Source organism: Lichenostomus cassidix, chromosome 1Ab, assembly GCF_008360975.1.
Source record: "Lichenostomus cassidix isolate B80296 chromosome 1Ab, HeHo_3.0, whole genome shotgun sequence".
NCBI lineage: Eukaryota > Metazoa > Chordata > Aves > Passeriformes > Meliphagidae > Lichenostomus > Lichenostomus cassidix.
The window spans coordinates 8555736-8576915 of record NC_139481.1 but is presented as its reverse complement, the minus strand read 5'-3'; the positions used below and the strand labels follow the sequence as shown (position 1 = coordinate 8576915).

General features: G+C 41.3%; 1 protein-coding gene across 2 annotated transcripts in view; it reads right to left on the bottom strand.

Annotated features, from left to right (window-relative positions):
• Positions 1 to 21180, bottom strand: part of LOC146442890 (potassium voltage-gated channel subfamily KQT member 1-like) — a 385165-nt gene that overhangs the window by 315640 nt on the left and 48345 nt on the right. For both annotated transcript variants that reach the window (XM_085049705.1, XM_085049706.1), the window contains exon 12: positions 4943 to 5057. In XM_085049705.1, coding sequence (XP_084905831.1) covers positions 4943 to 5057 — 115 coding nt within the window. The remainder of the gene's footprint in view (positions 1 to 4942; positions 5058 to 21180) is intronic.

Here is a 21180-nt window from a genome sequence, read left to right as displayed (position 1 = left end):
TGGAGTTTCTGTTTCTCCTGTGTTATAGGGCAGTGCCCTCCACTGGCCAAACTTTCAAATAAAAGCAAAAATTCGCCATGACTCCAGAATAAAAACCCAAAAAACACCTCCAAAACCCCTCAGAATCAGTGTCAAATTCTTACAAATGGTTATTGCATAATGGCACCAATTTATACTAATGCCAGCCTTGCTTTTCTATTACATGGTCATAAAAATACTTTGGGTGCTGAAACAAATCCCAAGGCAGCCCTTTTAAAGAGCTCTAAATTAGAAGTGACAAAACAAAAATGGGTAGTGCTAAAAAGTGTAATTTAACACAAGACCATCTAGTGGTAAAAAGCATGGAATCAGATTAGCAATTACTACTGTCTGTTAAATTTTCACTATTTCACTTTTTTTTTCCTGTTCAGAAACGACAGATTCTCATTAAAATCTCTCTTTGAAGCAATGAATCATGGTTTTAAGTGCCATGCTGAGGACAGAACTAGTTGCATCAGTAATACCTGTAGTAGATGTACTTGAGAATGGGGATTAAAAAGTGTCAAAGCCAACAGACAGTGAGAAACCTGGAAATAAGATGGATACAGATTTATGCCCTCCACTCATTGTGGGACACCCCAGGGACACTATCTTAGTCATAAAAATGTTATTAATGAGTCATAGCAGATTCAATTATCCCACACAAGATCACTATCTAATTACTAGATTATACAATGTATTCAATTCAGTGTGATAGAGTTGCTGGTGAGAAGGTGAACTGTTTCTTTAATAAGATTAAAAGCAATGGGCTATATAGGAGGAAGTGATGATAAAAATACAAAGATAAATGGAGCTGGCAGAGACAGACCAAAACCACAGAAAGACTGAAAATGTGCTTGGTGTTATGAGTTGCACTCTTAGATTTTCAAGCAGAGACAAAGAAGGACAAAAAAAATATTCTTCAGGCCCTGACAAAACCTTCACTACCACCTACAGATAGTGGAAGGCTGAAAGTCAGATAGGTGGGTTGAACATCCGTTTTTCCAAGGGCTTAGCAATAACCACTTTCTTTGAGCACATCTAAAGCAAGCTTTCAGACCTAGCGTAAGTTTTACCTTTTGTCACATTCACTTTGTATAAAATTTCTGTGTTAGAGGGCAAGGAAGGAAATTAGTCATATTTCACACCTGCCAATCATATAACCAGAGAAAAAAACCTCCAAAACAACACTGCTCCTAAACTTGTTTTTAAAGAGAAAAGCTAGATTCCAAGATGAACCATGAAGCATCCTCCTCTGAACACAAATTGGATTTTTCATCCCAGTGAGCAGCAGTGCTAAGGGTATCCCCAGTCTGTGCAGAGCCCAGCTCAGTGAGGTGGGAACAGCTCTGGGCTGTGCTTGCAGGCAGCCTGGAGAGAGCACAACCACCAGCAGACAAAAATAACCCAACCTGCTAGCTTCAGCAAGCCTCAGTCCTCACAGCAGTCCTGCTCACCACTGAATTAATTATTATTAATCAATTATTATTAATTATTATAATTATAATATTATAATTAATTCTATAAATATTAATGTGGGATTAATTTGGGATGCTCTTTTTGTATCAGGATTCACCACTGATGACTGATGACAGAGCCATTCAGTCACCCTCACCTCGGGGTCTCAGTTTCCTGTTAGAAGAGCTTTGTTTTGCATCCATTGCCTCACCTCAGATCTGTCTTTTCCCCCTCCTCAGGTTCCTTTGATTGTTTAATAACCACATTCTACTGCTGGCTTGTCCTGCTAATAATTTTGTAGGTGAAATTTCCCTTGTACCACCTAAGAGCCAGTTTTGTGCCATGAGATTGAGATAAAGACCTGGAGGAGGTGGGAGCAGTGGATGTCAGCAGTGGATATCAGCTCCCACATCCAAGTCTCTGTGCCTCTACTGCACTGCTTTAAGAGCTCAGACAGAAAAAATGAGCATTTTTCACAGGCACAGCACACACACTGCTGCACAGGAATGCAGCACAAGCACCTTAATGCTCCCTAAACCTCTGCACAGAACTGTTTCAGCCAGGATTGGATTAAATCCACGATTCCTAAACACAGCCTGACCCTGTTGTGGACAGACCTTCACCAAGAACAGCAGTGCTGGTTTGCTCTTCACCCTATGAGAAGATATTCAGCCCCACTTTCCCTGTGGGGAGCAGGTAGAGCTCTCACTGCCCTGGCTGCAGCTCCAGCTGCAGCTCCAGCTGCAGTTCCAGCTGCAGTTCCAGCTACAGTTCCAGCTGCAGCTCCAGCTCAGCTGCTCCCCAAGGGAACACCACATCCCGTGGGCACAGTGTGTGGATCTCACCTGCAGAGGTGAGCCCTGTCCTGCTCCCTGCCAGGGCAGCAGCTGGCATTCACCTCTGGGTGACCCCAGGGAGCCACAAAATGCACAAAACCGCAGCTGCTTAACCACGCTGACATGCAGAATTTCTAACTCTTGCTTTTCCTTACAGTGGAAAGAGCTTTAGACATCACAGCTTTAAACCACAGAGCTCTGAAAAACAAAAACAGGATGTCTGCCTCTAAAGCTGGTGCTGTGTGTATTTTTCCTGAGACTGTGCTATCTGGGACCAGGCTGGTGTCATCTTTCAGTGCAGCCTATTGGCCAAATTCTCTCTTTCCTGAGGGAAGGTTAACTCTGGTGTGTATGACAGAAAACATTGGCATGGCCAAGGGTTCTTGTCATCACAATCTGCCTAACCATAGAACCACATGGAGATAAAAAACAAAAGAAAAATTTAAGGCTTGAAGTTATTCAGTTGTCTCCTTCACTCTTGCAGAACTCCAGTGATGCACTGATGGAGTTCCCTTCTGCCTGCTCATCAGAGAATTTGAAATATTAGGTGAGTAATTACATCAGGCAATGAGGCAGTCCAATCATGCATTGCTAAAAACAGAACTACTCATCAACTGATTAACATATTTATTTAATCTGTCAGAATTGAATAATCCCCACCAACATTATTCTTATTCAACTTGGGACACCTCAGAAGAAGCCATCAGAAAACAGAGCTCTGCTCAGGATTTTTGCCCCTGAGGGATTGGGCCAGAGATACTCAGCAGGAGCTTCAGGCAGCCACAGAGTTAGTTATAAACTGAATGGGATGCTTTTCTCCCCTGGCTCAGGAGTTGTTCCCATTTGTGCAGAGATCCCCAGAAACATCATCCCAGCTATCCAAGGGACCCAAAGCAGCTGTGTTTCTACAGAAAGCTCTCTCAAGCTTGATTTCCAAGCTTGCTGTTTGATTTTACTGACAGCTCAGCTTCTCCCAGCTTGCATGGCCTCTGACCTCAGAGTCCCACTGCTGGATGTATCCACCTCTGACACCTGGGCAGTGCTGCAACCCACTGAACTGCTTTGCTGCCACTCAAATATCACCTCAAACAACAACAGCAGCAGTTTTCAGGCAGCCTGGGGCTTGCTTGGCAAAACCCACCTGAGTTCCTGAGCCATGAATGTGCTCCACACACCTATGCAGATTGATGTGACAGAGGTTTGGCTCAGGGGACAAGGCTCAAGGGAAGGAGCTCTGCTCTCCCAGGACCATGTCTGCCCTGCCCACACCAGGAAGGGAATTTGGAACAGAGTGTGGCCTAAAGCAAAGCCTGGGGCAGAGAGCATCTTTCCTATCATCCATCCTCCAGAGCATATCTCACAAGCACCTGTTGTTCCCATGACAGAAAACAACCCTGGAACATTGCAGTTGTAGTGTCATGTTTAATATCATGTTTAATAATCAACACAGGAAGTTTAAAGAATGACCAGTCACAGGCTTTGAAATAAAGGTTCACTGCAGCAGTGATTCTGTAGCTCACAACACTTGCTGAAGGCAAACAAAACTTTCCCTTTTGGCAGCTGCACCAAGTCAAAACTGAGTTCACAAAGTGCCTCACGTGGAACTGTCAGCACTGTGGGATCCTGGCATGGACTGCAATGGCAAAGCCAAGTTTTCCCTTGTTTTGCAGGTTGGGAATCTCACTGTGTATACAAAAACACACACACCCCTCTGGCTGAATTCTGCTCTTGGAAGTGTTTTTGTCCAATCATTGCTGCTTTTATGGCTTGGGGATGAAAATTTGTTGGCCTAATGAAGTGAAAAGCAAAAGACATGCTGTTCTGGAAAGCTCACACAGCCAGGCAAGTGCAGCACACACCAAGACTTACCTGCTTACACTTCTGCCAAAAGACAAGATAAATGATTACTCTGAGTATTTCTAATACTGATGTGCACGTCAGGCAAATACAGTGTTAACAGCTTATTGTTTGCATTGGAATTGGGAGTTTAAACCAGGATCCACAAAGACATCATGTTCTGTGCTGCTCTAATAAAGTTCACTATTTAAATAATGAGACACCACATTGCTGCTCAAAATCAGGGCAACTCTTAAATGAATGCATCCTACTAGGTAGAAATGCTGACACAGAAAATGAGATGATCAGTGACAGAAGTGAAAACTGCTATGCTCCATTTAGAATTACATCTATACTTTCTGGCCTTGGGCTTTCTATGCATTTGAAGTTTCTTACAAATATTCAGAAGCTAAAATTTGAGTAATATGTTTGATAATATGTCATCTGTCATTAGGCTTAGAACATAAAAATCATTGATTTAACAATATTCAGTTGCAAGATCATTCTGTTTCTATGGACCTGACATCCACATCAAGAGGAATAAATGATTTCCTACCAATTGCATCACCACTTATCCTCCTAATTGGTACTTTTTATCAACTATTCTAATTTCCTAAAACCTATCAAACTGTATTCATCCCTGTGAGGGTTGGGCTTTTGTGGATATTCTTCCAGAACTGCCCCTGGAGCTCCAATAAATATCCACTTTCACATTACCTCCTATACTGAAATGATCTCAAGTTTCACTTCCAGGCTGAAAAAGGCAGCAAGGTAAGGAGCTGTTGCTCACTCACTGTGTCACATCAGAGGCTGCTGGCAGAGGTGACTCCTCAGGCAGCAGGTCCATGTCCTCAGTGAAGCTGTTTGCCCGTGACATGTCCTGGCTGTGTCCTTCCAGACGCCTTCTCACTGCACAAATAATTCAGAGAAATCAGAATATGTTAGAGAGACAAATCTGCATGCTCTCAGCATGGCCTGGGGTGCTGTGCAGCACGTGAAAGAAATGATCCTAATGTGAGATGTAGCTTTGGGTTTAGTCAGAATCAGTAAAGTCAGTGCTGAGAATGTTCACCATACAAATATATATATATATATGCATATACATGCTTCAAACAGAAGGTTTGTCTGCTTGAGGGCTTTCTCCTGGGAACAGAAATTCACCATTTCTGAACCATCAATGTGGGCATGGCAAAAAAAACAATCAGACTTTCCTTTCCTCACTCAACACCATTTGACACACATGCTTTGATGGCTTTAAAGCCATTCTTTAAAATGCTGTTATCATACAAACAGAATACTCAAATCCAGAGTGCTCTTTGGTCACTGCAGTCAGCAGTGTTTAAAATTTCTCCCATGAGCCAGGAGGCCTCAGGTTGGCTCTGCAGGATAACCATGGAGGGAATGAGCTGGGCTGGAGCTGAGCTCATGCTCCAAGCCTAACAAAGGTACAAATTGCATTCCAGATTTAGAGAACCTCTAATGGCCAATCAGTGAAGGAGCTCACTAAGACACTGCAAAAATCAGAGAAGTGCAGCTAGCCCTGTAAATGGTAAAAGCTAATGTTTTATAAAGATCTACCCCCAAAACTCATTTCCATCCAGTACAGGGCTGACTTCACCATACCTGTGCAGTCTGCATGTAATCTGCCTTTCTAAATTCAGCCGCACCAGCTGGGATTACCATGGCAGTCTCATCCCACAGGGAGGACATGTTTCATTCCTGAGAGCATTTTGAAGAATTCAAGGATGTGATTCTGTATTTTATACAACCAGGAGTTGTGTAACACATATTCCACAGTTAATTTTATCAGCTGGGTGGAATTGGTGTACTTAGCTCCATGAAATGAAGTATTTGGGTCACACCTCTGACTGCCTCACTGCTTCCCCTCTGCCCTCCCATGCTTCCATGGGCAGAACAATTTTTGCCATCTTGGTTCCAGATTAGAATTATCTCAAAAGTATTAGGAGAAAAAAGAGCTGCTCTTGGAAGTGCTGTGCTTATACATGAAGTTAAAGCAGAAATCACAGCTCTGAGGCTCATCAGATTTGGGTGGTGATATTATGAGATCCCCAATGACTCTCAGAGCCACTTGGCTCAATTAAAAATACTCATTTTGTGAAGTATTAAAGCCATCACCAGAGTTTATCCTTGCAACCCTAATTGTTTAATCCTTGCAACTGTAATAAACATTGGTCAATGCTGATTTCCCTTAATGCTGTTATCACTCATTAATTCTACATGGTTCTGCTATAAAATATTAACACATTAATAATGTTTTCTGGTCCCTAAATTAATGTTAATGGTAAATCCATGTAATACATTGTATTTTCTAAATATTTTCTGTCCTTAGAGTGGCTGTCAGAATTGTGAGAAGTTATCTTCTTACTCAAAACACACTTTCTGAAACCAACTCAATTTCTGAAGGTAACTCACTTTCCTTGAGCTTCCAAAACTCATTTAGACAGCAATGTTTAGTCATAAATCAAAATTCCCAAAAATCACACTAAATGGAACATTTATTTTTTTTAAGTGTCAAGAAGCCATAAGCTCCTGAGCAATAAAGTAATTCACAATAATCATTCAGGATAGTGCTTTCTCTTTGAGGAAATGTGGAGCATTGTAACACATTCAACACATGGCAGTGATGTTTTCCAGAAATAAAACTCCAAGTTGTAAGGCCCAGCTACTACATATGGAAGTTTGTAACAGCTGCAGCTCAAGCCAGAACAACTCTGTCTTCCCTCTCTATATTTATTTTCATAAGATGTCCTTGTCCAAACTGACTTTATGGGAATTAATGCCCAACATTTGATGTTGCAGAGTATTAAGCAGGGGAGGCAAGGAAATATGAAGAGGAAAAAGAAGAGGAGCAATCCCTCCTGTCCAAGTGTTAAAACTCACAGGGTGAAGAAGTTGTACCTGTTTCATCATAAAATAGATAATGTTTTGAGAGCATGTAGAGTGGGAAGCAGCAAATTGAAAATACAGAATAATATCTACCCCAGCACAACAAATTCCAGTGAATGCCAGAGACCCAGGGATCCCTGAAATGGATCAAGAGATAAATCAACCAGCAAAAAAAGAAAGCTAAGTTTCATACACATCTACTTTTAATTTCAGTGGCTGTTTCTAAAGTGGTAAAATCATATGATAAACACATCCAACCACAATCCAGAGATATTTTTTGTAACACTGGTTGGCTTTATCTAACCTTAGATTCCTTTTCTGTATGACACTAGAGGCAAACTGGTTTGGGGTCTAGACTGGGACATTTCCAAATCCTTACTTTCCTCAGAAAAATAAAGGGAAGTTAACAGCTGATGGAAGCCCAGAGGCCTGGGAGTGTTTGACACCTGAACACCAACCTGCTTTTAAAAACCTCCTCAACTTGCTTTATATATCACTCATCTCAGCAGGCAAATGGCATTTGAGCTCCTCTGAGGAGTCACGTTGGAATAATACAGCAAAACCTAATTAGCATGGACTGGATAATTTCTTTATCAAAGTTATATTATAAGAGCTTTTCTTCATTAGTGTGGGAAGCTACAGTAGTGTCAGGAGTGTACTCAGTAAATAAGATATTTTTATTTTAGTTTTATTTTAAACTCTTATAAATCTGAGCACCTGAAGCTGTGATTTGCCATCCTTACTATGCACTCAAATGTGAGCCATCTGCAAATGCCACATACTCTCATTTTTCCAGACACATCCCTTAGAGCTACCAGTGACCAGTGGAGTTTAAAAAGCTAAACTACTTTCTGTACCTAATTTCAGGAAGCTAAATTTATTATCATTCTAGATGTGGCTGATTCAAATTCAGGGAAATTCAGGGAAAACAAAAATGGCATTTTGCACCCCAAAAAACCTGCAAAATCACACCAAAATTAATTCAGCAGTGGTTTTCTAGCAGAGCAGAAATAAAAGAGCATCTGAAAAGGTGAATTAGGAATAAGAATAAATTTGTATTTGCTGCAGACACGTTGCTAACTCCATTAAAAGTGCTGAGCACTCTTCCTGCTGCAGTCACAGATTGGGCTGCAAGTGTTTTAGATAAACTCCAACATCTGCTTTCCTGTGTATCTGATGTGAAACAATCAGCACTCCAAATGCACTAATGCTGCCTTTATTTGCTGTACATTCTTTTGTGCAGATAAGCCTGCAGGCCAAGTCCCACAGAGCCTCACAGCCCCTGAACTCAGACACTCACTGCAGGGACAGCAGGGGTGTAAATAAATACCAACACTTATTGGAAATCACAAGGGCATGCAGAGCTGGGAAAAGGCATGCAGTGCTGGGAAACACGCAGGGAGAAAACAATTAAACATACTCTTGAATGCACTTGAGGATGTGTTATCTGCCCAGCTGCCTGAACATCCTTTTCACAAGTAGCAAACAAGGAGGATGTAACACTTACCAAAAACAAAACCCAGAAAAAAATCCCACAAACTACAAACCAAACCAAAAAAAAACCCAACAAACACCAAACATTTTCTGCAGCATCATAAATATGTGAACTGCATGATGTGTAAGTTCCCTTCCAACCCAAAGCTTTTGGGATCTTCAGCTGAGAAGGACAGAGAGAAGTTTTGATGCAAGAAGCACAAGGCTTTTAGAGCATTTCCATGGGCATGGAAAAAGATCTGTGGCTGGCAGAGTTCCTTTTACTCCTGAAATGCCAAATCCTTTCTGTGAAAGGGAGAAGGCCAGAGAGGGAAGAATCCAGGCAGTTGGACCACATACAATCCACAGCCATGCAGAAAATATCCATATTATTGCCCAACATGCACTGCAGAATGCTGGTTTGTCTCAGAAAGGCCCCAAAACAAGGAGAGCAGGCAAACAGCAAGCCTATAACTGAATCCTAGATTCTAGAATCCTAGAATTCTAGTATCCTAGAATCCTAGTTTCTCATTCTCAACCCAAATCACAGAAACCTCCCATCTCTTAAAATCCAGGGCCAGCTTTGTTTCAACATTTCCTCTCTCCTGGGCTCTGTTCCTGAAAAAAAAAATACTGTCTTTTTTGCCTTAAGAAAGCTGTTTCTTCTAAACATACCCAAAAAAAGCAGAATTCCAAACTCATTCAAGTCTGTGTGGCTGATATGGAGGGTATAGAGGTAAGGTCTGGCAAAAGGGCTGGAAAACACATTTTCCTCGTTGGCTGAGGAAGAGAACCATCAGAGATAGCCACAGAGTGAGCTGCACAGGAGATATATTGATTAACAGCTATTAAGCTGTGCCTCATGGCAGCAGCAGGAGGATATGGAGAGAAGGAAAAACCCAACAATGAGATGTTTTCATGATCATCTGAGTCCCAACAGTGACCAGGACACCACTGGGAAAACATCTCACAGGACAAGTTGTATTCAAATATCTCCAAGAAAGCAGAGCTTTTCAATATTCTACAGCAAACTACTTTGACTCATTGCAATTTTGAAAAGCATTTTTTAATTCTCTTGAGACTTACTCTGTTTCTTTTGCTTATCTGACACAATCCTTGTGCCCACAAGTATTTTTAACATGTTTTTGAGCAGGAGATACCATCTACACCTTGTGAATATGTTCAGAGATCAGCTCTCCAGGACCAAATTCAAGTCACCAATACTAATGCATTTAACTTTTTAAGGCTGGAAATACTTGACTGTTCATTCAGGTATGCTGAAGAACAAAATATACAGCCATAAGAGTGAGGGAAAAGAAGAGAAAAATAGCTTTGAAAGTGATCCTTCTTCACTGCTTGCCTTTTTTTTTTTTTAAAGGACAAGAAGAACTTGACCTTAAAGTGAAACAATTAATAGTCAGTGAAATGTAATTTGGCAGCTTGTTAGCTCTGCAGGGAGAGCTCTTAACACATACAAACTCTTAGAATTACACATAGGGAATGTATCATCTAATATAAATATATAGAGTTACATTCCATTATGGGATTCAGAACTGCCATTATAGTGAAAGTGTTTATTTTAACAAGGAAGTACAGTTTCAGTGTGGCTATTAAAGAAAATAAACCAGTCTGAAAACATTTTTATTTTTTCATGACTGTTAATGGTCAAAGCATACAAATTGCAGTGACAGTAAAAATAGAAATATCTTCTGAGTTGTTGTCAATGTTTTGACTCAGGAGAACACAAAGCCCAATTACTGTAATTACAGTGAAATGTGCCACAATTATTTGCTGGTCCCATGCAGTTCTTGCCCTGCCATAACTGAATCCTTGTAGAACAATTTCCCTATTTACTACTGTTAATCACAAATTCAATACATATAACATTCTTACCAACCTGCCTGTTCCACACTGACCAGAAAAAAAAATCTGTAAATTAAAGTAAATCTTAATAGTAGAGGATCTCTATTAAATGTGGACAGAATGATAATTCACTTCTACACCATTAAGAAAACATCCCAATTTGTTTGCACTGATTTTAATGCAGATCTGAATGAGCACTTGCCCAGTGAATGGAAAACTCATGCAGTTGCCTCCAGCACTTTAATTTTGGGGAAAAAATGCAACACCAGGGAAGCAGCATGTCACAGCCCTAGAAAGGTAGGATATAAATAAAATCAATTTCATTCAAATAAACTCCTAGAGGAAGGTGTTACAGACTGGAAATAGTGAAGGCACAGCCCAACAGGCAAATCACTGCTCTGGGGAAGAGAATGCAAAGACCTTTATTGCAATGCTAGAGCACTGAGAGCCAAGATTGTCACTGCTGTTCTGACTCTGGGCAGCACAAGGGACACCAAATGTTCCACTCAAGGATTTGAATGTAATACAGAGATTTGTTTACAGGTGAACAGGGAGAAATCAATGCCTTGTCCCCACCTCCCTCACCCCCTTCCTTGCACTGATGCTCATGTTGCAGTTATTTCCCCATTCTGAGCACTATTTTGTTATTGGGTTCACCTCCCAAACCTCCCCAGACTGGTGCCTTGTGAGCTGCCTTTGCTCTAAATGCTGCATTGCTCCCTGAGCCCCACTGGGATATTGTCCTTTCCCCTCTGAGAGGCAATTCCAGTGTGCTGAGGTTCCAGTGACTGCAGCACAGGGTGAGTGCAAAGCACTGAGCATTTCTGCCTCTGCAAAGGCTGTGGAGATGATGGTTTGGTCTGCATGGCACAGAAACTCCTCTGACACCCTATCTGCCCCAGCACAGCTTCTTCAGGCAGCTGGCAGGGAAGTTAAAAGGATAAACACTGGAAAAATCGCTGACAGTTCCATCTCATGTGGAGAACAACTGCCTGGGCCAGTCACAGCAGCAGCTAAATTCGGGGAGGGAAGGGGAAAGCTGGGGATGTGTCACTGCACCCTATGGAATGGGAACACCACAGCCCCTCAGGGCTGACAGGGGACATGTGGAGATGAAAGGGGCAGCAGAAAGCAGCAGAAGTCTCCTTCAGAAGCCTCATTCTGAATCAAATCCTTTCAAATAGCAAGCAATAAATTTGTTCAAATTTGTTTATTAGAAATGATTACTGAAACAGCCTTTACTGACTCCAACTAAAATCGCTTTGCTCTCCAATTGTAAGAGAAATCCAGGAAGTATTTCAGCCCAGGCTCTTTCCACTGCAGCCAGTTCACATCCAAGGCTGCCATATAATAATGCATTTATTTATCCAGCAAAGAACATCTTTACCCCTCTGAGGAGACTTAAGAAGAAGACAACTGCAAATAACAGAAGTTGAAAGTCTTTGCCAGGCAAAAACCCCATAAAAGCCATCACTACCTTACCTAGGTAGATCTCTAGAAGGTAGAAGTGACCTTTTTCATCTGACCTGTGAACTGTGTTATCAATGTGATCTTACTTCACTAGAAACACAGAAACTCCAGAGATCCCATTTCTCCAGCAGAAAAAACAAAACAGGAAAAAAACCAAAACAACAAAAAAAACCACCCAAAAAAACCAACGAAGTCCTATTTAACACACTTTGTCATCATCAGGCAGGTTTGAGTGTATTTTTTCTGTCTGCTTTCTGCTTACCAGGCTTTTTCAATTCACCCCATAAGCCTTCAGCTGCTGCACCCCTGCATACCCCAAAATGTAGTGTACTTTCCCTCTCCTCTCTCTTTTGCAGGGGAACAGGAGCCAACCTGAGCCCTGCACAGAAACAGCAAGAGAAACTCAAAAGCAGACTTTATCTCGGGCTGCCCTGGGGCCAGGACAGCTCATTCAGCACAAACTCATCTAGGACAGATCCAGGTCAAGCTGCCCTGAAAGGATCTCAGTTGGGTTAGCACAACCAGCTCTGGATATTGGATAGAATAGATATTATGGATGTCATCATGCCATGGCTGATTCACCCCAGAGCAAACAGTGGGAAAAACCACCAGCAACAAATACTGGCATTGTGCTGCTTAAGGGCTGCTGGGTTTTTAATGACTGGACTCAAGTTCTGAGAAATCAGCAGAATGTAGGAGTTGAAGGAACACAACCAGACCCAAAGGGTCAGAGCAGATCCAGGAGCAGGCTGGGTGCAAGCCAGAATTCTAGAATTATTATCAGGATTGTAGTACAGATGCTCTCCTCGTAATTCACCTTACCCAAAGGGGAAAAAAATTTCTCCTTTTACAGGGGACATTAAGTCCAGGTCAGACCACAGCAGGAACAAAAGACAAGAAACCCAGGAGGTTTTTTTTTCTCCCTGATGGTGGATTATCACTACTACAGATGCTTAAGACAAAAATATTAAAATAATACACTGTTTTAAAAGCCATCAGCATTGCTCTGTATGCCCAAACTGGATACTCTTCTGTTGTGTTGGGTAGAACAAATCTCACCTGTATTTTTCCATAATACAAAAGAGAAGGTGCCATAAAGGACTTTTACCCACACGAGCATGGAAGGGAAAGCAGAACTCCCTAAAGGGGGCAAAGAGAGAGGAAGAAATATCCCAGTAATTCATCAACCTCCCCCATCTCTACAGGCCTCACCCCAGAGAAATTCCCATAGAAATTATGGCCAGGTCACCTGGGGTATTCACTGCAAAATTCTCCAGAGTAGAACACTAAGAATAAAGAGCTTTTTCCACTCATGGTTTCCAAAGTGGTTCTATTAAAAATATAAATGCTCTCCTGCAAGTGAACAGGATTTATATAGAAAAAAATAAATAAAATTATATTTGAGTTTTGCCAACTTCCCTTGTTAAGAAGGAATGCATTGTCTACACAAAAAATAGCTTAAATACCTGTTATTTTTCCATATATCCCATTCTGAGTGGCTTTTTATCAATGGTTTCCATTTTATCAAGTATTACTATCCAAGTCAGACTTGAGTTTTATTTAACAGAAAGGTCAGCCCAAAGCAGGTATCAATAGCTATTTATAAAAGTCCAACACACTAATTCTGCAGGAAAGACTAAGCCTTTAAGAAAAAGCACTCCAGGGTAATCAGCAGAAGCTTTTTACAACCTCAACATTTACTCATAATTCAACATTGCATTCTCTCACAGAACTAACAAGGTCAAATTGCTTCATCAGCTGCAGTCAAGCAGTGCTGAACAGCTCAGAATTTGGCCCAATTTGAATCAATACAAATAAACAGTCTTACTTGGAAATGGATTCACTCTGATCAATACATTTAGTTCACCAGCTGCACAAACTCAACCAACGATGCAACCTGTGCAGAGCACTGCAAATATTTGCTCATTAGGCAATTACTGCTGTTTCCTCTTTTCTTCCCAAAAGATAACAAAATTGCAAAACATGATTTAGCCAAGTGTTCCAGTGCTAAAGGTGCACCAGTTGTGTGGACACAGCAGATTACTGGACACTCCAAAATTGAAGGGGAATCAGTTCCAGATGTTTTGCACTGATTAAATTCAGCCCAAGCAAGGTTAAGCAAATGACAAGCAGCTGCTTTTCTTTTTTGCCATCGTCATGAAAAATCCCCTTCGAGTTCTGACTGGCTCTAACTGGCAGACACTGCATGCAGCACCTTTTTTTCCTGGGTTTTCATATTAACAGAGGCTGTGGACATCCTCCACAGCAATTAATTATTTTCACCTCCAGTCTGTCAGGCTTTATGCAGATAAAAATTAAGAGGAAGAAGCTCAAAACCAAAAAAAAAAAACCCAAACAAATATTCTTTTGAAATCCCCCAATAATGAAAACCCTAAACCACTCACTGTATATACTGCTGTCCACTGAAGTCAAAGTAAAACAAAAGAAATATTAAAGTGTCACTAAACCAGATCAGTGCAAGCCTGGCATCACCTTTATGACCCAACACCTCATTTCAAACAGGGCAGAAACAATTTTTACCATATGTAAAGGTTGAAACAAAGTTTTAGGTCTTAGGCTTGTCTCCTATTTATCCTCAGCCATTCAGAGGGTTTTCCACACCTGATAGGATTGAACTGAAATAAAGACATTTGGTGTGTGTTTATCCTTGAGCAGACTGACAGGTCAGATTTTCCATCCCAGCATTTATTCTGAGTGGGGCAAGGAAGTATTTCCAAAGCACAGAACTTCCAAGTTCTTTCCAAATATTCCCATGGTGGTTGGGAAAATCTGGAAAGGACAGCATGCATGCAAATATATCAAACTTATTTCCCAAGCATTGTCTGTGACTGCAAAGAGACACATCATGCAAAGTAAATTGTTTCTGAGTTACACCTGGCTACTTCAACAGGGAGCAACACCAAAATAAAGGGAACACTTTACTTTTTGTCTTGTCTTCTTTATTTTTTAACTAATAGGCAGTGTATATGGACACAGCACTCCCAGAGAAGCAGTGGTTGTTTTGCTTCTAAATATGGGATATTTTCAGCATTCCCAGCTGACATACAACATAAATAAGCAAAATACATGCTTTTCAAGACATTCATTCACTCAGATGAAAAGTATATTTTAAGGAGTAGTAAAAATGTATTTCCTACTCCACCATCTAAGTAAAACCAGTTTAAAAGGTCATAATTTTTTAGACATGATGCCCTGATCTCCCACAATAATGTTTTGTCATTTCCATCAGAAAGAAACAAATTTTTGTGGCTAAAAAGCAACTTTACACTCTAGATTAAATCACATCATCTTTTCCCCACAGAGCATTCACTACATTTCCTGGTGCAAAAGCAACAATCAGCTTTTCTTGCAAAAGCCACCATTCCTGATCACCACCCCTCCTTGTTTATGCTCAGCATAAACAACTGTGCAGACTCAGGTTTAATCCTGCACTGACTAATTGCATTTCCACCTCTGCAATGCTGGGTCAGCCCAAAACCACTGCAGAAACAATCAGCACTCTCAGTATCTCTGGGGCAGAGATGAGATTTCTATTGGTGCAGCAGATGATGCAACCAAAGCACAGAGAGGGAATTGTCTGCCTGAGGTCCCCCTGGGAATTAGGAACAGAATCCAGGAATTCTGAGTCACTCAGCTCTCCCTCCCCAGCACAGGATGAGCTCTGAGCATCCAAACTGAGCACCAGCACGAGGATTCCAGCAGAGCCCATGACATGCTGGAGAGCTCTGTCACTGCCCCACATCCTCACTTTAACCCATTGCTTCTGGGGAAAAGGGTTGGAGGCAAAAGCTGACAGTTCTGGGCTTTTTTACAAAGCCAGCAGACACACACACAAAGAGAAAGAAATGCAAAAAGTTGTCCTTATTCCCATTTATAATTCCCTGCTCCTCACTTCAGTAAAAAATTCCCATGTTGGCTCAAAAATGCCTTCACTTGCAGCCCCCAGGGAAGTGCAATGGACAACCTGACAGTGCCCAGCAGCACATTTGTATGGGTGTCACTGCTGGGCTCAATGCCTCTTGAGATTCCCCCTCTCCTGTCCCCTTTTCTCATCCCCTGCACTGCATGGATGTGTGCCTTGCAGGTTGAAATTAAATTCCTGCTGTTTAAAGTTTGATTTTTGGCACCTTAGACCACAGTGTTCTGCATTCACACTGCAGTGAGGCTGTTCCTACCTCCCTGAAACTTAGCAAAAAGATGGAATTCTTCAGTACCACAGTAAGAAAAATCCAAACTGGGTAGCACAACCTCACCTGTGCTTTTAAGAGCACATTTCACAGACTTTGAAAAAAGTCTGCTTACCCAGACAACCTTAATTGATATATCAGCTCCCCACTCCCTGCTGCACAAGCTGCAGGACAATTTTTAATATTTTAATATTAAAGTAATTTGACTTTCCAGGCTCCCAGGCTGCCTTCCCAAGTGCTCTCAGCCACTTCTAGGTCACTACCAAGTGCATATTGAACAAAATTCACTCTAACCCATGGCCTGGACCACTGAGGAGTTTATTTGAGGCAGAAACCTCTCTAAACAGATTTGTCATTTCAGCAGTGAACCTCTGGTAAATATTTTGTGAAGTATCATATTCCAGCAAGTTTTCATCCACTGTACAGCAGCCTAAAGCAGATTTCTAGGCTGTAATCCAGGCTGTGTGTTTCTGCACAGACACAGATGATACAGGAAAGGGTGACTAAAATCAGTATTAAAATCATCTTCTGCTTATCTCCTCTTTAAAATGCACATTTGCCACATCAGAGAAAAAACAAAACCTACTTCATCTGACATGATTGCTCATGACTAATTCATGTTCCCTGTTATCTATTTCCTTCCTACTGCCTGGTTTGATTGGGGGTGGGTTTTTTGTGGGTTGGTTTTTTTTTTCCTCTTCAATTCCTCCCTCCCTTGGAGCCAAATTCCAAAATGGAATATATCCAGGGATTGCTCTCACACAGCAGGTGATGGGAGAGAAAGCTGTTGATGGACAGGGACTCAGTGCTTTCCTTCACAAGGGAAGGAACTGTTATCCTCTCTCAGGACCCACTGTTGAAATCCACATCCAAACCTGAAAACACCTCCTGACTGCTCCTGACAGGAAGATTGTACCTCTCCTTGTCCCAAGTACCTTTAGTGCTTATATCCCACTTTACTTATGCTTTACACATTCATATTAATTAAAAGCATCACCCTTGAAGCTCCTCATACATCCTCCTTCCTCTGCCCAGAGCACCAGCCCTGCACCTGGGTAAAGGGGAGAGGCACAAAAAAGAGATTTCAAGGGTGATCCTTCCTAAAAACAGCCTTTTCTTTCTTTTTAACACTTCATCTAGCAGAGACATTTACATTTCCAAACAGGGAAATAGCTATATTTCATGTGTCTCACCTATTTTCACTCAGATTTATTTTCTCTTTAATTTATTTAGACACCCATTTACATATCCATGAATTTACAACTACATCTCATCTACTCAGCCTTATCTCAATTTACACTTCTGTGTTTCCCCTTATGTATCTATTGAGCTGTGTCAGCTTACACTTCTGTTTAGATTATACATTAACACTTATGGCACAGAAAATCGATTCAGACCAGATATCTGTTTAGAGTTAAGTATTTACACTTCCATCTAATTACACAGCAGCCTGTTTAGATTTAGGTATCTATATACATTTATATATAACCTCTTGAGATTCCCTATATCATCTGCTTTTACCCTGCAATGTCAAGCAAATGTAGATGGTCTAGCTGGACCGAAATTTTGTATTTTAAACCATCCTCCTGCACCTCAGCAGCCTCCTGGCTGTCCTTTCAGTGGCTCTCAGGTTCCTTCTGGTCACTCCCTGACTCCTCAGCTGTTTGCTTTGCAAACCCAGAGAACTAAAACCAACCTGCCTTGTGCATCTTTTCCAGTCCTTTCTCTTCTGTCCTTACTGCATTTGCTCCTCACTGAATCATTAGCCAAGTAATAGCAAATGACACAGTTTGTAGTGTCAACTTTAGCAAATTCAGTGTTAATTTTCAGGGGACAGGAAAAAACAATTCACAGTTTCCTGACACCATTACTGTGTTTACACTTTATGGTTGGTCATTCAGCCAAACTTTTATCCTGCAAGATTTTCCTCTCAAGTTCAGGTTGTTGAGGAAAAGCTCACAATCTACCCAGATCATTCTTGCCTTCCCTAAGTTTTGGAAAAGCTGTAGCCTGGGATATCCATGTGAATTCCCTAAGCAGCTCCTGTGTCTCCCAAGTTCTCCTGGGCTGGATTAGCACTGCTATTAAATTTGCAGTGGGGATGAAGTTTCTCTGCTGCTCTTGCAAACCTTCCCTGCCCTGCCCTGGCTGAGCTGGGACAGCAATTCCCCTCCCTGAGCAGGTGTTTGGATCTTGTTTTACTCCTCTTTATCTCTGTCTTGCACAACCATGCCTATCTGCAGCAGTTATTTTAGCAGGATGGGATATTTACAACCAAATAATGACAGAGTTTACAGGAATACAGGCTGGGCAGAATATGAGAGACCCTGAGAAGTGGAAACACAGGATGAGAACAAGAGATAAGAGATGTGGCACAGGCTTGGCACTGGAGACTCCACAGCTATAAACTATAAACAATTCACTAATGGTCAGTTAAAACCAAAAGCAGTCCTGAAGCAGCACAAAACTGGCTGTAAGGGTAACAGAGAACAAAAAAAATGCTTTTTCACACACATAAAGGGGAACATAATTTGGTAAATTCAGATAAAGCCTGGAGCTGCCATGAGGAAATAGGAAAAAGGGTGTTGGGAGACATTTGTCAGTGACCCCAAGTGGATCCCAGCAGAGAAAGGAGAAACTGTCACCACAAACATCATATTCCTCCCTGCTAAGGACATGAGATGTCAACAGCTCATTGTGTTCTTCCCCTCTTCCTCCTGCAGCAATTTATACCTCAGGAACTGGAGAAGCAAAAATACCAATAAAACCAGGCAGAATTTTAGAAGTAGTTTTTACAATTTTAATTGAATTTTTACTATAGTTGCAGCTTTTTAATTACTACATTACAAAAATTGGATTTGATGCTTTTTTGTAACAATTCAATCTGGACTGATTAGGTCAAGATTTCAGTTATTCTAGCACTAAATTCTACTTTTATAATGTGTGTTTACCCTTTCTTACAAAGAACACTGAGTACAATAGTTAACCTTGCTTTCTACCACACCTGATCTATTAATTGACTTTCCAGTCATAAAAATCCTTCTTTCATTCCCCTCTTTTCCCCAAGGCTGGCTAAGTCAATGCTTCCATGGTATTATCCAACCTCCTGCACCAAGGCTGCAGAAGACCTCTCTGAGTAAGAGATTCTTCCAACACAGAAGTCAGGAAAACCCCACAAGGGTCTGTAGTTAGTGAGAAGGTTCTGCTGATTCCTCAAACATAACAAAAGAGAGACCAAATTCCTGACTTCACTGACAGGTCTTGGATTTTCTTCCTTCCTTCTCTTGCCCACAGCCTCACACAGCAAGAAAATGAATATTCTGGATCCCAGAGTAAAAGTTAGCAGGGCTGCATCAGTACTGTGAAACAGCTTACCAAAAACTTGACAATTCATCAGGTCAATCTATAATCTCACTTTAAAAAGCAGCCTCTGTTTTGTTATTAGCCAATATGTTGACTTGAATACAATTTATTTGCTTCTCTAATTTTCTACAATTTTGATATTTTAACAGTTACCTCAAATATTCCTTTTGGCAACAAAACATCTACCCTGCAGTGTCCCTCCTTTTCAACTCATAATTATTGTATTTTCCCCCACTGCTGTGCTGATAATGCCTAGAAAAAGTGTGAGGGAGCTGCAAACACCTTCCTGTGCTCTCTGGAACATCTGGCACAGAGGCCCTGCTCGAGTCTGGTGTGACCAGTGATCCAAACCCTGCTCTTAAATCAGGCACAACAGGGAGTGGAATAAATGCAGAACAAAAATAAATTTTTAAAGCTCAAAAGCTGCCAGATTTAATCAGAAGTAAGAGTGGGTTTGGCAGAGTTAGCTGTTCTCTTCCTGCACCTCCCCTTGCCCCATCCCCACCCCCAGTCCTGTCAGCCACTTTGGCCATGAAGGATAAACCACAGAATTCACTGGAGGTTTTCACCCAGGGCTGAACCAGTAAAGACTGAAAGCTTGCTGGTAAAGATTTCAAAAAAAATTTAAAAATTGTGTTTCCACAATTCTTACACATAGGCAGATACCATTAATAGAATTTCTGAACTGACAGACAAATGGGGAAGTGAAACTGCTCTACACTGACCACAAATTCTCACTGCAAAGCCACCACTATCTGCTGAGCTCACCTTCTAAAGAGCATGACATTTGTCAGGACTGTGGTATCTGGATGCTTTCTCATGCTAATTTGGTGCATAGCTTCATATTTATGATTTTCAGACCAACTGACAGCTATGCAGACCCTCAAAAGCCTTGCTGTTTGCTTTATTCTGTTAATTTTGGCCACGTGCTCTTTCTCACCTTTCTCCCAGCTTGTCAGTGCTGGAATCCCTGAATCCACTGCATTTGAAATGTTTGCTTCTTTTTCTGTGCTGCAGACTGTAATCCCTCTGCACCACGAAGGGAAAGCAGCTCCTTTTCCCAGTGGGAAATGCCAGCAGCCTCTGGGAACTGCCAGGCAGGTGAATGCTGGAATTGCCTGGAATTACCTGGAATGCTGGAATTCACCCTGGCTTTACAGCCAGAATAAATCACCATCAACACCACTGCATATTTTAGATGAGAGGGCTGACAAAGGTAAGGGGGTCAGAGAAAACTGCATTTTTTCCCCCCTCCTAATAAAAAGTTACTCTTGTGCAGTTTTGCTTTAAACTTCACATAGATCAGCATAGAAAAAACTCCAAAAAGCAAACAGAAAAAGCACAGTGATAAATAGGGAATTTTATTTTTAGCCCAGCAGAGATTTATCACTGTGAGAGTGTTGTGACTTTGACAAATCTAACAATAATGAGTTGTGTATACAACCTACAACAGCTGACAGAGAATAATATATTCCATCTGCTGCAGCTGTCCCAGGAGGATGACCTTCAAGGGCTAAAAACTTTCAAATGTCTATAATTTTTTCCCCTCCCTAATAAAAAGCATTATGAAACAGCTATTTGGTTCATTTTGTGAAGGATGCATTGCAGTGAATTGGGGATATCTGAAAACTCAAAATGCACGTAGAAAATTCCATTTACACCAAAATGCTGTTTCCTTCTGGATCAGTCTCTGTGATCTGCCACTCCTCTTGCTCTCCTCAGTGCCATCTTGATACTTGAGTGTCTTT